Source organism: Balaenoptera physalus (genome assembly GCF_965194825.1).
Source record: "Balaenoptera physalus genome assembly, chromosome: 8".
Lineage (NCBI taxonomy): Eukaryota > Metazoa > Chordata > Mammalia > Artiodactyla > Balaenopteridae > Balaenoptera > Balaenoptera physalus.
Genome location: NC_138887.1, coordinates 19,254,045 through 19,272,648, shown reverse-complemented (window position 1 = coordinate 19,272,648; position 18,604 = coordinate 19,254,045). Strand labels below are relative to the sequence as shown.

The 18,604-nt window shown below is 38.9% G+C and overlaps 1 protein-coding gene and 1 long non-coding RNA gene across 4 annotated transcripts in view; one reads left to right on the top strand and one right to left on the bottom strand.

Annotated features, from left to right (window-relative positions):
* LOC309666314 overlaps nt 1-18,604 on the top strand; it is a 1,163,838-nt gene that overhangs the window by 189,501 nt on the left and 955,733 nt on the right. The window lies entirely within an intron of this gene.
* RELN (reelin) overlaps nt 1-18,604 on the bottom strand; it is a 528,909-nt gene that overhangs the window by 444,362 nt on the left and 65,943 nt on the right. For all 3 annotated transcript variants that reach the window (XM_082473379.1, XM_082473378.1, XM_082473380.1), the window contains exon 2: nt 4,269-4,379. In XM_082473379.1, coding sequence (XP_082329505.1) covers nt 4,269-4,379 — 111 coding nt within the window. The remainder of the gene's footprint in view (nt 1-4,268; nt 4,380-18,604) is intronic.

The following is an 18,604-nucleotide window of genomic DNA, read 5'->3' as shown; positions in this document are numbered from 1 at the left end:
CCTTCTGACCCACCTCCTAGAGAAATGGAAATAAAAACAAAAATAAACAAATGGGACCTAAGGAAACTCAAAAGCTTTTGCACAGCAAAGGAAACCATAAACCAAACGAAAAGACAACCCTCAGAATGGGAGAAAATATTTGCAAATGAAGCAACTGACAAAGGATTAATTTCCAAAATTTACAAGCAGCTCATGCAGCTCAATATCAAAAAAAACAAACAACCCAATCCAAAAATGGGCAGAAGACCTAAATAGACATTTCTCCAAAGATACACAGATTGCCAACAAACACATGAAAGGATGCTCAACATCACTAATCATTAGAGAAATACAAATCATAACTACAATGAGGTGTCACTTCACACCAGTCAGAATGGCCATCATCAAAAAATCTACAAACAATAAATGCTGGAGAGGGTGTGGAGAAAAGGGAACCCTCTTGCACTGCTGGTGGGAATGTAAATTGATACAGCCACTATGGAGAACAGTATGGAGGTTCCTTAAAAAACTAAAAATAGAACTACCATATGACCCAGCAACCCCACTACTGGGCATATACCCTGAGAAAACCGTAATTCAAAAAAGAGTCACGTACCACAATGTTCACTGCAGCTCTATTTACAATAGCCAGGACATGGAAGCAACCTAAGTGTCCATCGACAGATGAATGGATAAAGAAGATGTGGCACATAATACAATGGAATATTACTCAGCCATAAAAAGAAACAAAATTGAGTTATTTGTAGTGAGGTGGATGGACCTAGAGACTGTCATACAGAGTGAAGTAAGTCAGAAAGAGAAAAACAAATACGGTATGCTAACACATATATATGGAATCTAAAAAAAAAAAAAGGGTTCTGAAGAACCTAGGGGCAGGACAGGAATAAAAACGCAGACGTAGAGAATGGACTTGAGGACACGGGGAATGGGAAGGGTAAGCTGGGACGAAGTGAGAGAGTAGCATTGACATATATACACTACCAAATGTAAAATAGATAGCTAGTGGGAAGCAGCTGCATTGCACAGGGAGATCAGCTCGGCTCAGTGCTTTGTGACCACCTAGAGGGGTGGGATAGGGAGGGTGGGAGGGAGACGCAAGAGGGAAGAGATATAGGGAGGAGATATGAGGATATATATATGTATACATATAGCTGATTCACTTTGTTATACAGCAGAAACTAACACAACACTGTAAAGCAATTATACTCCAATAAAGATGTTAAAAAAAAAAAATGCCAAGTGACCAGTGGGAGACCTGAGAGTTTGATTATGGAGGTCAAACTACCATCAATGAGCTTCAAGTTCAGAAGCCTCTTCAGACTCTGTATCCTAGGGCTGGTGGTCATGGGAAGACTACATGCAATTTAAGCTAATCAAAATACATTCTAATTCAAGTGAAACTGCCTTCTTACAGCTTTCAAAGTCACAACAGAAAATGTCTTAAAGACTAAAAGGCTTAAAGAAAACGTCTTTAAATCATTTCTAACAATTTTCGATTGTTAGTTTTTTGTTTGGTTACTAGCTAAAATCTGAGGCAATATGATACATGCCTTTTATATGTTCTTTCAAAATGTGTTTATAATATACTACAAATGATATTTAACGATTTTTCTCATTTAAAGGCTCCAACTTGGTAAATGATGGTTACTTCATGCAGCCAAGTCCTCTCAAATCATCTGGGTGTAAAAACTTCAGAAAAATTCCACCTGAGACCTGTTTGTGTGTGTGTGCTTCCTCCTCACCCCCACCAAAGGAGGTATATGCAAGTCCTGGAATGAGACTTCAGGTCTCAGCTCAGACTTCAGCAGCAGCTGCTTCAGGTACCAAGATTTATAATTTTGGAACACCTAGTTTTACTGAGTATTTTGCCACTGTCATCAGCATTTCATAGATGAGGAAGTTAAGATTAGAGAAGTTTAGCAACGTGGCTGAGGCCCATGACTAACGAAGGTCGGGGTATGGATCTGCAAGCAGGTCTGCCTGACTGCACGGCCCACACTCTTATCCCCCCTAATATGTTCCTTCCGGTCCAGGCCTGGCCCATGCCAGCCTGCACCTGAACTCCTTCCATGCCTTGTCACATCAGACCTTTAACTACAGAACAGTCTTTCTGCATCCACTGCTGGACCCGACAGTTTGTTCTCCACACTGACACCAGAGTGATCTCCTCAGCCCGAAACCCTCAATGGCACTCTCTGCTTAAGAGCCTGAATGATCTGGCCCTGGTGTCCTATCCAGCCTTACCTCTTGCCCTCTTGGTTGCAGGTCAGCCACTCCAAGGTTTTCTTTCCATTCCTAGAACACAGCCAGCCTCTTCCCACCCTGAGGCCTTTGCATCTACTGTTCTCTCCTTCAGGTATGCTGTGTCCCACATTCCACAGACCTTTAGCGAACTAATTCCTACTCATCCTTCACATCTCAGCTCAATTCCACTGCCCCAGGAAAGCCTTTCCAAACTACATGCCATTTCACTCCAGACTAGATCTCCTTTCTCTGTCACGCCCTTTCCCAGCACTCAGTACATTTCCTGCCTAGCCCCTAGCAAGATTTACTATTACATATTTACATGGTTATTTAAATAATGTCTCTCCCATTTAACTAATGTAGATGAGTGGTTCTTAAAATTTAGTGTGTATCAAAATCACCTGGAGTCCTTATTAAAAAGTGATCACTGCATCTCACCCTCCAGAGTATCTGATTCTCTGAGTCTGGAGTAAGGCCAGGAACTCTATATTTACAAGTTCCCAGGGATGCTGAAGATGCTGGACCCTGGACTGATCCAGTACAGTGGTTCTCAACTCTGGGTAAACATTAGAATCACCGGGGAGCCAATGCCAAGCCGGGCTCCCAGAGGTTTTGATTTAATTGGGTTAAGGTAGAACCCAGGACATCTTATCCCAAATACTGCATACATATCCTAAAAACGTTTTTATCTAAAATTTAAATGTAACCAATGTCTTGTACATTTTTATTTGTTAAATCTGGTAACCCTACTTGGAAATCCTATTGTAACATAACACATAGTATGTCATATATTTATGTACACATATTATATATATGATTGTAAGCTGACCTTTCACTTCTACAGAGCACAGAAAGGGTGAGGCTAAAAAAGTGGAATTTTTAGACTTAAATTTTTTTTCTTAAAGATTAGACCTTACAAGTAGTTACCAACAGATTATAAAAGCTTATTTGGTATCTAAAATGGGGCAAATTCTCAATGTCAAATAATTTTAACAGGATTATTAAATGACTTCTAGGTTCCTTTAAGCCCTGAGGCTGTGAACCTCATTTTGGGCCAGCAGGGTAACAATGCAGCCTCAATATTATTGCTCTGACATCAAGCAGTGAGTCATCTGGGCGGAGCTCTGCTGGGACTCAACACAGAGGAGATGTTCTTTCATATATCAAAAGTAGGTAAAATTTATTTATTTAATAAGTATCCCAGAAAAAATAAAACGTTGAACATGTGGCTGCTTTAGATAATGCAGTTTTGTCTTTCTCACATCAATGGAGGAAGTCTTGTGCAATTTTCTAATCTTAGAGTAGGATCAGCGATTTCATGTCTTATATAAATTGATACGTTAAATTTGCATTTTTGATGCTGTAAAGGGTCTACTTAATTCCAGCTCGGCATGTTTATCGAATTATGGGTAAACTATAGATTTCCAAATCAAGAATCCTCTGTGATCAGTGACCATCATGTAGCCTTCTGCCTCTCCACTTAAGTAACCTTCCAGGTCTCTGATTTAAGGACAAAGACTCCATATAAGTATTTCAAATATTAAATCACATTATTTTATGAATACTCACAGAATGTAATCATTTCAACAATTATTGCTATCTTCCACTGTGTGCAATGCTTACTTGCCAAACAATGTGACACTTTTCATCTATTCAGGATTTTAAGAACTGTTTATAAAAACAGGTTACTGAATAAATGCATGGGCATCAGAATGAATTCCAATTCCAGCAACCTAAATGACAGAACACAGGAATCTACTCAAACCCCATAGGACCAAGTGTAATAGCAGTAGTACACGGAGAGAGGGGTAGAAAGACCGTCACACCAAGCCCATGGTTGGTTGCATATTTACATGATTTATTTCAATTCACCTAACTTCAAGCAAACACACAAAAATCACTTCAGATTATTTCTTCAGAAATAATAAATGTCAAATACTTTAAAAACAGATATTTCAAAAAATAAGACCTATAACTGTATAAAATGTAGACAGTCATGGGTTTCTTATGTCGGGATAGCTTACCAAATCCAAAAGCACTGGACCCTCTGATGCTCTGTGAAGCCTGAACACTTGTAGATGTGTATAGTCCTGTCACCAGTAAGCCATCAAAGAAGGTGCTTGTTGAAATTGTCACTGAAATACAGGGGAAAAAAAGAAACCTTAATTAATACAGTCAGAATAATGAGATACATTTCTGAAGTGTTAGACATTGTCAAAACAATCTTTACTCATTATTAACAAATTATTTTTATACTATCCTTACTTAGTATTTTCTTTATATTAGAAATTACAGAGGGGGAAAAAGAAAAAAACAAAAGCTCAGAACTCCAATGTCTGTAATTGCTGGTCCTAAATTTAGTACATCAGTCCCACCTTTCTGCATTCATTTACACTTTCCCTAGCTATGTGCAAAATCATCAGAAAATAATGTAGCACTGAATAGTCAGTTTCCCCACCTCCATCACCACCCCTGAAGGCAGTCAAAGGCATTGCTGGAGTTTTGGCATTGTGATGAAACACTCTTATTTTTTTTAATATTCAATACTGTGGGAAACAATCTTACATCAGCTGAAAGCAGAATAGTAAGCTGCACTGCATTTCTTATTGTTACTCTATGTTTCATAGATGAGTCCCCTGGAGTCTTTCAACAAAAGCGGACTAATTTGCATGAAGACAGTCAGCCCTTCTCCCTTTGAGAACAGGAAAAGAAGACCACTACATGCTTTAAGTTTTAGAACAAAGTCTACAAGAGGAGTCCAAATGGGTTTATAACCAGAAAATCAGGATGTTCCTGGGGAAAAAAGGGTCAAATTAAGTGTATCTGTACACTACTCAGGTTTGGCTTATTAAAAAATTGTATCTTGCTCACCACCCTAAAAGTTGATCATAATTTCCTCCTTGACATAATAATTTTTTCTCCTGCATTGCCTTTATTACATCAAGATGAAGGCATTTGTAGGAAGCAGCCAGGAGAAGGTAATATTATTTTGGTAGTACACAGTACAAGGCTGTCATAATGCTTGCTGGCAATAAGGAGAATGACCAGAGTTACATTAACTGTGATGAGAATGTTTAAATTAAACTCCAGGAAATCCAGTGAGTAGAGCGGAATGGTTTGAAACATCCGTATTATAAAACATAAATAAGACACATGTATCAACAGAACAGCCTGACATCATGCTACCCCCAAAATGGCACTGGATGTTGGAATAAATCATCTCCATATCCTTTAATAAGATAATAGCTAATATTTTGAGTGCTGGCATATAAACCGCATAAAAACCATTCAGCAGGGCACTGAGATAAGTAGTTTACATGTACTATCTCATTTCATTAACAAAACATCTCTATAAAGGGGGTACTGTTATCATTCTCAGGATACAAGTGAGGAATCTGTGGCACAGAGCAATTAAGAACTTTGTCCAGGACCATGTGATAACATCTAAAACTTTTTGATGCTGTTTACCTGGCTTATTTCCCATTTTCTCCCTGCCCTACACCTACCACCCCCCACCAAATCCCCAAGTGGCAAAGTGGCCGTGGCCAAATTTTTGTTTAATAACCTCTTTCCCACATTATTCACATGCATTAGGAGTATTTGAAAAGCAAAATGAAAGCTACAGGAGTCAATATCACTGTTACTAGCGAGGAAGAGGGCCAAAGGCAGCTAGGAGGTGTCACCTATGGCACGGTGGGTGAAGCCCTAGGCCAGATAAGGGATGAGATCTGGAACTGGGCCCTCATCTACTGCTACCTGTTCTTCAGCAAAACCACTTCACTTCTCAGAGTCTAAAGTTCCTCATCTGTAGAATAACACCCTAGTTGTCAGCCCCCTGTTTTGCTTACCCCAGATTCCCACAGGTGGTTGTATTGCTGCCTTCATCCTTTGGTTCAGTGAGGTAAAAAGTGCTTAAACTGCTTCTGTGCCCCATCCAGGAGGTTTAGAATTAGGTTACTTCCTGTTAAGTTGCCTATACTAACCACTGAACTCAAGTGCTGTGTCTCAGATTGTCCTTCACAGCAAATCAGACCCAACCTGCAGAGTCTTACTGTGGACCCACGGGACCTTGCTTTTACCTACTTCCTCTCAATCCACTCCACTCTACTCCAGCAAGATGGCACCAATCCCACGTTAATGCACAAATGCAGCCCCTGTGGACTCCTCTGCATTCCTTCATGCTTCTACTCTGGTTCCTATCTCCAAGATTCTGAAAAATGTAAGGGTTTATGTGTTTGGGATTGAGGCAAAACTGAATTTGACTCTCACCTCTTTCTACCTTTGTCCAGGGTGTGACCTTAGGGTGAGTCATAGACTCCCCATATACAAAAGGGAATCATAATACTATCAGGTCTACTGTAAGAAATAAAGACAAATACGTATTATCTATCAATGTATCTAGATCCTTAACACACTCTCATGCACATAGTAATGAATCAATAAAAGTCAGTTACCTTTCCCTGCCCTTTTTCAGACCTGGAAGCCCTGCTGTGCTCCTCCCTTCCTGAGAACCGGGGTCCTGTACAGACCTCCTGGCATCTCCCTCGCCAGATGCCTGGGTATGTCCAATCACTGGACTACCACCTCTGAGTCCTACTGCCTGCCAGGATGCTCCACGTACCCTTCCCACCCACTACTTCATTTCCGACCACAGTCCACTCAAGTCTGAGCTGTGATCTCAAATGGCCCAAGATAAATGAGCATCCCCAGCTTGTTATTAGTTTAACTGTCTTTCCAAAAGATACCCTTCAAGCATCTGTTCAATGTTAATTTAAAACAGATGCTAAACACTCTCGGAGAAGTAGCTGAGAAAGAAAAGAACCATGCATGGCAGCTCTCAGTCTTTCTTCTACTGCCCTCACCTATTCAGCTCTGGCCTCAAACAGCTATGTCCCTCCCAGCAAAACATAAGCCCTGCCATGTCTACCGTGACAATTGAAAAATTCAATTTATTGGTGGCTTGTACATATCTAGGGAAGTTTCAATAGCTTAAGAGATGTACATCTAGTAAGCTATCTGGGTGGCCTGTGACTCATTTGGAAACTGAGCATGGCCAAGGTCTACCGTGCCCCTTAGATATCCAACCAGACTGTTAATCCTTTCCAGACCTCCCCTCTCACCTACCACCCACTGCCTCTCCAGACCCAGAGGATGAAGCAAATTCTATCTTAACTCTTCCACACACCATAAGAGGAGCCGGCTTCAGATCAGTTCTCTTCTTTACTTAGATTCTTGGGTGCTGAAGCAGCAAGGTCTAGTGAAAACAGCCCATGAATAAGAGAACTGGACTTCATTCCCAATATTATTAATTTGCTATGTCAGACTGAGCAAGGTTTTCTCTCTGCTTGGTTCTATTCCTAGTAGTGATGTGAGTACCTATTATTTGGTAACCTCAAGGGTAGGTGGGCTTAAATATGTCAGAAATCGTTTCTAAACATTAAATGACTTGAAAAAAAAAAAAGAAATTCGTAAGAAAAACACTTACTACTCTTAGAGACTCTTGGCTTTAAATACCATCCATAAGCTGACTACTCTCAAATTTCTATCTCCAGTCCAGACCGCTTTATAAATATACTCCAGATATATATCAAGCTTCTGCTCAACACCCCCGCTTAGATGTCCACAAGACGTCTCAACTTCAACACGACCGAAACTGAACACTCACCCCACCCCGCAAACCTGCGTCTCCTGCAGCCTTCCCCAACTCTGCTGATGGCAGCACCGTTGTTCCTGCTGCTCAGGCCAAAAACCTCTAAGTCAATTTTGGAATCACCTTCTTCCATACCCTGAATGCAGTCCATCAGTAAATCCTGCCGGCTCTGCCTTCAGATCATGTCCAGAATCTGACCACTTACCACACTGTTCTGAGCTACCATCATCTCTCCCGTTGTTGCATTAGACATCAATCTGGTCTTCCTGTTCTATCCTCTCTCTACAGCCTAATCTCAGTGTAAGAGTCAGAGGAATTCTTTTTTAGACATCCAATCATGTCACTCCCCTGCTTACAACTCTCCAATGCTCTCAGAGTCTTTACAGTGGCCTACAAGGTCCTATGTGATCTGCCTCCGTGCCATCTCTGTTCCCATGACCTTCTGCTTTCCTCCTGACTCACCCCACTCCAGGCACACTACCCTCCTTGCTGTTATTCAGATATGCCAAGCCTTTGCACTAGCTCTTTCCTCTCTGCCTGGGACTCTCTTTCTGCAGATATGTGAAGGGCCAATTCCCTCACCTCTTTCAAGTCAACTCAGATGTCACCCTCTCAATGAGGCCTGCCTTAACCACAGTATTTAAAATCACAAACAGCCCCCAGTCCCCGGTCTCTGCAATATCCACATCTCCAATGCCCCATACTTTGTTCTAACTTCCCCACCCCTACTTTTTTCTATAATTATCACCTTCTAACACATTATACTGATATATTTACTTCAAGTATTTTTTGTTGATTATGTTTATTGTCAGTCTCATTCTGTAGAATGTAAACTCCATCAAAGCAGGCATCTTGAGCGTTTCTTTCAGTAATATATCTCAAGTACCTGAAACAAGTCCTGACACTTTTGGGTGTTCAATAAATATACATGGAAATATTTATTCACGAATAGCTCATTCATAGAACAGTGGAGCCAGGTTGTCTTATCTTCAACTTGTTTCTAGAGGAAAAGTATGCTGTGAATCCCAGACTTTGACAGTCAGATGAATCCCACTTGGAGAAGCCACATGGGAAAAAAAAAGAGAACAGAGAAAAGTTGGCTATTTCTACATTTAAAACATTTTCCAGAGTGCAAGACAGATCAATGCAGACAGAAACTGACTCAGAGACCAGCCAAAGACATTTGTTAAAATGGCAAACCAACTTCCATATACATACGTTCCCAGATACTGTATGTTTATAGACATCATCTAAAGAAAGAGTTCCCTGTTAAAAATGAATTGATTATCGTCTATTTTTCTGCCTGTTGGAGTTGGGAATTTACTTTTTAGGGAAAAAATGAGATTTGCCTTTGGAAAAATGCTCCACTATTGACACTGTGGAGCAAGCATTCCCTTTCCTCCTCTAAACAGATGTAATGCATAATCCGTACATGAACTGGCTGGTAATTGGTCTCTGTTTTCACGAAAGAGGAAATGTTGCTCAGACTCTTACGGAATTAAAGAGGTATCTTCTGGGCACCAGGTCCCTTTTACTCAAGAAGATAATCGGTCTAACTTCTGTATTTAAGAAACACCTGGGCTTCCCTGGTGGCGCAGTGGTTGAGAATCTGCCTGCCAATGCAGGGGACACGGGTTCGAGCCCTGGTCTGGGAGGATCCCACATGCCGCGGAGCAGCTGGGCCCGTGAGCCACAATTACTGAGCCTGAGCGTCTGGAGCCTCTGCTCCGCAACAAGAGAGGCCGCGATAGTGACAGGCCCGCGCACCGCAATGAAGAGTGGCCCCCACTCGCCGCAGCTGGAGAAAGCCCTCACACAGACACAAAGACCCAACACAGCCAAAAATAAACATAATAAATAAATAATAAATAAAAATTAAAAAAAAAAAAAAAAAAAGAAACACCTGACACAGTTTGGACTCCCTGCTAGTTTGTAGGAAACGTCAGAATGTCCGCAGCCCACATGTTTATATCGACGAGAGCACTGGCGCAAATCCATGAGCAATCTGAGCAAGACAACAAAAACTTTACACCAAGGCACTTTGACTTTGAAACAATGTGAGGGACATCCTTCCCTCTGCCCTATTCTTTCCCTTTCATCAAATGTTCCCTCTTATCTCTACCTGTAGCCCCTGGTTAGTCTGTCAGGGTTTCCTAAAAACACGCACACACACAAAACCCCACAGAAGCAAATAATTGTTTCCGACAACGAGGCTGCTCAGTGTGGTGCTCTGAAGCTGTCCTTCCCTGTGTAATTCTGCATCATTAGCTTCTGCAGAATTCGGTTTTCATTTGGGGCCTCTTCCCTCATCTTACCTTCTGAGATTTTCCTGATTCCTTTCTACCAAGCTTCATAGGATCTCCAACCTGCACTGACCCTTACTCTACCTACATGCTGTATCTTGACTTCCTTTCTTCTAACTCCACTGGGACTCACCCTTCAAGCACTATTTTAGCTTCTCTACTCTTAGCTCATCACTTGCATCCACCAACTGCTGCCATCCAGGCAACTGGAATAAACTTCTTGAAAGTGGAAGAGTGATGTATGATAAATTAAAGGAAAAGTTTACTATACACAGCACTAATATGGCTACTGACAAAAAAAAAATTGAAGCTCACATTTCTGAATGTAAAATTATTTTAATATGCATATGAACTAGAAAGAAAACTTACAATTTTCATGGTTATCATAATATTTGGCTCAAGTTGATTAAATAAAGATAGATACCTGTTGTCTACTATTTTAAATAAACTATACATGAATCATAGGATTGTGTGTATGTGGTAGACAAAATAGATATACTAATTGCAGAATGTAAAATACATAGTACTAATTCAGATTACAGCGATTTTTGTAAGTTTCTGATACTCTGATTCAGAATGGTATAGTCTCAACAGCATAATTTAAAATGTTCCAAAGCTAATGTCATTTAAAAACGTTCCCTTTAAAAATATTTGTATATGAAACTACCTTTTTGTAAATAGAAGTTATAGTTAAAATATGTATACTTGGGTACATTAGCATGGAGAACAATTGCACAAAATGTTTGTATTTGAACTGCCTTTAAGATAAATAACTGTTAGGAATACCTGTATCTAACTGATATTTAACTAGCCCAGTTGATAAGCAAACCCTTCATTTTCTTTCCAAGATTATCAGCCAAATGTTCTAACTAATATGCTAAGATAGGGAACAAATAATATTTTAGCAATTCACTTAAAAAGAAATGTATTATAATATATGAATAATTGCTGAATCTAGGTAGGGGGTATACAGATGTTTGTCGTGCTAGTCTCCTTTGTTTCAGGAAAATTTCATATTAAAAAGTTGAGGCGGGGGGCTTCCCCGGTGGCGCAGTGGTTGAGAATCTGCCTGCCAATGCAGGGAACACGGGTTCGAGCCCTGGTCTGGGAGGATCCTACATGCCGTGGAGCAAATGGGCCCATGAGCCGCAACTACTGAGCCTGCGCGTCTGGGGCCTGTGCTCCGCAATGAGAGGCCAGCGCACCGCGATGAAGGGTGGCCCCCTCTTGCCGCAACTAGAGAAAGCCCTGGCACAGAAACGAAGACCCAACACAGCCAAAAATAAATAAATAAATAAATATTAAAAAAAAAAAAAAAGTTGGGGGAAAGAAAGGAGCTTAGTATAAATACACTTATAAATGCACTTAGGATGAGCAAACTAAGCCAAACAATAAAAATGCACTGGAAAGTACATAATACCTTCAGCCTTTAAAAACTGTATAACCTTCTATGAGCCAAGAGCTGTGTTAACACTGTAATTTGGGTTTTATTACATAGAAAAGCAAAAAGAGATATTTGGAACTAGTTCCCTATTGACAAAATGTTTATAAACTCTATCTGATATCCTAACAACTCTAGTTATTTTATGCAAATTTATCGCCACCATGGTATTGGAGCCACCAGTTACCCACTTCAGACACCAACGGTTTATGTAAAAATCATCAAATAATAATGTAATGACTTTAAATAGGTAAACACTTACTTAAAAGAATTCAGTCTGCCTTATGATCTACGTCTTTTCATGGTTTTACAAATTTTCATGGTAAATTTATAAAATTCTTCCCCAGAAGACTTTTTTTTTCCTTAGAGTCAATTTTTCTATCTTTTATATTTTTGCATTAAACTGTTATACAGAGAACTAGCTACTTTAATTATAGAGAAAAAAAGCAATATATATATTATGGATTGCAAGTAGTATTTTGAAACTATCAGTACATTTTAGGGAAGAAATAAAGCAAGTATATTATTACCTATGATCAGAAAGCAAATGTGTCTTATCAGATCACATAATTCCCTTGTTCAGCAAACATCTCTAGCTTCCTATCATTCACAGATTACAATCTTATATTCAGTGTGATTTCAAAGTCCTTCAGGTTGTGTCCATAACCAGTCTCTCCAGTCAATTTTCCCCATTTCAGCTGAAAACACCCTTTGATCCATTTAAACTAGAACATGTTCTTTACTTCCCTATCTCCTTCCTCCCTCCCTCCTTTCCTTCCTTCCTTCCTCCCTCCCTCCCTTCCTTCCTTCCCTTCTGGCTGCGTTGGGTCTTCGTTGCTGCGCACGGGCTTTCTCTAGTTGCGGCAAGTAGGGGCTACTCTTCGTTGTGGTGCGCGGGCTTCTCATTGCGGTGGCTTCTCTTGTTGCGGAGCACGGGCTCTAGGCGCGCGGGCTTCAGTAGTTGTGGCACGCAGGCTCAGCAGTTGCGGTTCGCGGGCTCTAGAGCGCAGGCTCAGTAGTTGTGGCACACGGGCTTAGTTGCTCCGCGGCATGTGGGATCTTCCCGGACCAGGGCTCGAACCCGTGTCCCCTGCATTGGCAGGTGGATTCTTAACCACGGCGCCACCAGGGAAGCCCTCCTTGCCTTTCTTTAAACGGTACCTTCATCTAGAATGACTTCCCCTGTTTCCTTTTGTTAAAATCCTACCCATTCCTCAGGCGCAGGCTCAAATGCCATCTCTCGTGAAGTCTCTTCTGACCTCTTAGGGAAAGCTCCCTCTCTCCCCTCAGTGACCCCATAACTCTCAAAAACATGGAATACTTGACACATTCCACCTTTCACAGAGCCTGGCCCAGAGGAAGAGCTCAATCAAAGCTTGTTAAATTCAACCATACAATATCCAAAAGAAACAAAAATACTTATTTGAAAAGATACATGCACCCTAATGTTCCTAGCAGCATTATTTACAATTGCCAAGACATGGAGACAACCTAAGTGACCACTGACAGATGAATGGATAAAGAAGCTGTGGTATATATATACAATGGAATACTACTCAGCCATAAAAAAGAATGAAATTTTGCCATTTGCAGCAACATAGATGGACTTAGAGGGCATTATGCTAAGTAAAATAAGTCAGACAGAGAAAGATAAATACTGTATGATATCACTTATATGTGGAATCTAAAAAAATACAACAAACTAGTAAATATAACATAAAAGAAGCAGACTCACAGATATAGAGAACAAACTGGTGGTTACCAGAGGGGGGGGGGAGGGGCAATATAGGGATGGGGGGGTGGAAGGTACAAACTACTGGGTGTAAGTTAGGCTCAAGGATGTATTATACAACAGGGATATATAGCTGATATTTTGTAATAACTGTAAATGGAAAGTAACCTTTAAAAATTGTATAAAAATTTTAAAATTAAATAAATAATTTTTAGAAATTCAACCATACAGAAATATTTGTTACAACATAAAATAACATAAAAATAAAATATCACTGAGAATATAGTATAGCCAATGTAACTAAAAGTGTAAAATCTCTATCTCCTCTACTGAAAAAAGGGACCAGTGTTATTCATTGAGGAATGTGAAAATAGAGGTTTCTCCTGAATGGAAACAAAAATAAAAATTAATGCAGTATTTTTATTGTAGTGCTCAAAAATCAGAAATATCTAAGAAAATTTTGGTTGAATTTTACATTTAACCGTAAGAATGATTTTGCATATATGTACTTTGTGTGTGAATATATATATGTAAATATACATATACATATTTTATGTACATACCAAATTAATCTGATAATTTTGTCACTAAGACACCCTTATCCTCACTCTGAAGCTACTCTGCTATTTCCTCAAATAAAAAATAAGAATGGATCAAAAGGCTGAGGAGGTTGTACATATCTCTCCCACATCTGTGTTAAATTGGCAATGAGCTTAGCACTGGGAGACTATGAATAAGGATTGCTGGGTTGTGACAGCTGAATGAAAACATGATGTAGCCTTACAATTCAATTCTTATCAGTGGCTCAGAGAGTAACTCTGTCTTGAAATGACTAATTACAGAGTCAGTTATTATCTATTATAGCTTCTATTAACTGTTCCCAACAAGACCCTAATACGATTCTTGCAGAAAATCACTGTAAGATGAAAGTCTGGAAGAAGATAAATTTAGACATTTAATGCTGTTTGCATTTCATCCTAAAGCTTCTTTCTGGCTTACAAATACTCTATGGGCAATTAAATTTTGATCACTTCAAGCATATTCCATTACTACTTTATACAAAAGACCTTTAATATGCGCAAAAAAGAAACATATTTTATAATAATTGAAATGATGTTTCCATCTTTTGCAAGATGACAAACATCAGAGAACAGCAAATTGCAAAAATGTTGAAATTAAGTATTAGTGATGATGCACCTACTGCAAAGAGTTTCCATTTCTTATTTTTATATATTTTGAAAATGAAAAGCACCAGAACTAATACTGTCAATATTAAAAAAAAAATGTTGCCGCATTTTGCCTTATGAACAGAAACTCAATTGCCTTTGAATACAGAACAGATTAAAGAGCCTGAGGAACAAACACAGTACTCCGAAAATGATATCAACTGAGTTTATTTGCCACAAAATTTCATCAACAAGGTGTGTTCAACTACTGATTCTTCCTTAATTAAAGTGCCACTAGCCCTGGTACCAAATAGAGACCATCTAAAACTACATTATAATTTACATTCAAAATCTCTATAAGAACACAATCCTCGAACTACTTCTCATTACATATATTAATTCCATTATGACATGGTTTTATGTGGTTTTCAAATATTAAGCCAGCCATTTCAGTGACATCCCCAAACCAACAGTAGCTGAGAAAAAAAATCCCAGTAAATATGCAAAAGAAATGACTGGAGGTCAGGATTCACTGAGGGAGTGCATGAATCAGTAGCAGTGAACTAAACACACAGATCTTAAATAATGAGACCACAAACAAACAGACTCCAGTTAGCCCTTTGTGAGGGGTAGAGAGAAATCACCCATGCCTTACCTATGTGCTCTAACAGCTGCTCAAAAGAGGCATGATGAGGAAGGATATGGATGCCCACCTAGTGTCAGTCTCTAGAGAAGCACTGCTGAATGAACCTCACTCACCCTTTCCTGCTTCCCTAAGTCTCTACTAGATGGCTGACCTAGAGCATCTCTAAGAGCATTTTACCCTCAGATTTAACAGTCACCTCCATCCTCTTCCTCCTCCTCCTCCTCCTCATCACCGTCATCCTCATCATCATCATCACAGCTAAACAATATTTGAGCACTATATGCCAGGTACTGTTGTAAGTCTTATAATGATTAACTTATTTGATCATTTCAATATCCCTAAGAAATAATTACAATTAATATACCCTTTTACCCATGAGAAAGCTTAAACAAAGTGGGGGTGGGTTAAGAACTGCACCTTACGTGGCATGTAAAAGGTGGCTCTAAGAAATGGAAGCCATGCTCCTTATCCTGGACACACTGCATTCATCTCCTGGAAGATCTGACACAGTGGCAGGGGCTTGACCTTCTCTTGGAAGGCACTGCTACGGTGGTACTCCCAAGCCCCAGGCGCATGGGTGTAGTCTCCTGGGAGTATGCCCAGCAGGCTGATCTATGGAATGCATTTAACCTGACATCTGCTGCACCAATCATCACAGCCCTTTTAAAAAAATTATTATTATTACTCCTTTTTTTCATTTTATATGGCTTTGTACTGTTCCTTGGGGGACAAAGGAGGCAGAAAGAATGGCCTCCCCAGAGGACTAAATGCAGGGTGATGGAGGACTAAGCTAAAGATCACAATAAAAAGGTCAAAGAGCCCTGGATCAGCCCACCTCTGAAAACAGGGGGAGCACGCCCTGGCAAATGCCCTCCCACCTTTGTCTCCATCTGAAAGGAGAGGAAAAACTGAGTATGATCTGGGAATTGTGACAGGTGCAGGGAACCCATTATATGCAAAATTTAATGCTGTACTAAAACATTTTTGAGGGTCTGTAAAAATGCTCTTTGCTAGCTGGAGGAGGGGTCCAGCATCTCTGTGGAAGACTATTATGATATATTTATTACAGATTCAGAGATTCAGATGAACCACATGTAGTCTCTAAGTCTTATCTTCCGGCACCACCAGTAATAAAAGGAGAACCACTGAGGTTCTTCCCTCTTTTAAATTCTTCCTAGGAGATAAAACGGATGTAGTCAAATGTGTTTGTGAATTTACTATTTTAAAATTAAGCCCTTTGGAAGTAAGTTTAAATGACAGCATTTGGTGAATGTAAATCTTTTGTTTCTCCATCCCTCCACATTGCCTTTCTCTCTCATTTATGCCCCAGAGCTGTCTGTCTCTCTCTTTCTCTGTCTCTCCCCATCTCTGTCTCTCTGTCTCTTCTCTCTCTCTCTCTCCCCCCCCCCCCCGCCCCTCTCCCCACACACACACACTGAGCATTTCTGAAAACACTAAGAATTGGGGTAGAATCTCACATATCTTATTTAGGTGAAAACCCTTCACGAGACTTGGAGACTTAGGTCAGAATAAACACCTGAGATGAGGTCCTGAACAATATTTTTGAAACCTCCTTAAAACTGTTCAATCTATGCTAAACACAAATTCTTAATTAGTGATCTTGAATATAAAGAAGAAAAATATAATTTTACATTGATTTACCCTACTTCTAGTCCCAATTGAAGTTAAAGCAGTAATGATTTTTTTGTCATCCATTTTTGCCTTTCATAATGTAATTCTGAAGTTTTAAAAATTCCTACAAATAATGATAAAATTCTTTAGTTTCTAGAACCAAAAATGCTTATTTTTTTCTTTATAACTAGCACTTTATTATTATAATTTAGAGAACTTGTCAAGAATTACTGGTATTTGTGATTTATCTTTGCCCTTATTTTTCATGTATTACTTTTATATGAGGCTGGATGATACTTATACATGAAAATTTCATATTGTTGGCCCTGCACTCGATAAATTATTAAAGTGATGTGAATAGCAACGTGGTGTTCAGATTTTCAGCAATTTTTATCCTTTTGTTCTTTCTTTTTTAAAAGAAAGACTACCTTGTCTATAACTCACCATAACTTTTTAAAATTTAAGCAAAGATTAACCTTAAAAGAAAGCATTTTGGGGGACTTATTATCCCCAACCTTCTCAAAGAAGTTCTAAGAAATTTTTTCTTTGACATATGGATGTTAATTAGTTCTTCCAGGCTGGAAAAAATAAGCCTAGTAATTCTCTTAAGCACATATACAGGTAAATATGTTCCAATAAAATGCACAGATGCTTAGGGAATAAACACATGTGTAATTTTTTTTCCAGTATAATCAGGTGTTTAAAGCCTTTACACAATTAAAAAGCCCTGTAGTTATTTTGTTTTTATTACTCCATCTTGGATTTTTTTTTTCTTTTTATCATGAAGTGCCCTCCAATTCCTCCAAAATGTGGTTTTGATTGAGCGTAACTAAAGAAAATTTGAACTCATGTAACAAATTACAGAGTGACTCCTATTAGTGCCCCAAGGTGTCCAAAACATAAATATATTTTTTTATTTGCAACTCAACATATTGATAATATATTACAAATTTTCAACATGGTACTCATGTGTAATGTATCTTTATATGTTATGTGGCAGAGATGTAGCATACATCTCTTATGCTTGTAAACTGACTAAATCAACATTAATAACCAATAATTAATAGAACTCCTAATAGGCATAGTTAAACTAAATGTAGCTGTAAAATTACTGCATTTTTTAAAGGGCATTTCCACAGTACTCTCATTTGGCACCTCTGTATGTTCATTTCAATTCACTTAACTAATTACAAGCAACTGTGCTAACATCAAAGCATCCACTTAAATACATACTAAGTTTATTACACATATGACACACATATGAAAAAAATAAACTCTAAAACTCTACAATTAACTTAGGACAAATAGAAAACTCTCATTTATAGTCAGACCTAGTGTGTGTGTGTGTGTGTGTGTGTGTGTGTGTGCGTGCGCGCATGTGTGTGTGTCTTGCCCAACTCATTCATTAAACAAATATTTATAAAGTGCTACTACTTGATATAATATGAAACATCTGTATGTTTATAAAAACATTTGAATAATTGTTCTTGTCCGTTTGCAGAATAATCTTTATTCCATATTTCAAAATCCAAATCATAAAATCCAAAACTGCTAGCATTGAAATTCACAGAATAATGTTAGGTAAATGATGTGAAAAAGAAATGTTCATGTACAGGCACAGCTAGTTGCTCTTCTAATAAGCTACAACTAAACGCTTTTCTAAGAATTTTAGATAAGAATATTAACTAAATAAGAAAATAATTTAAATGACACTTACATTGATAGATGGTATATGATAGTTCTTTGATAAATTATAAAAGGAATAAATGCATAACTAATTTATATAACAT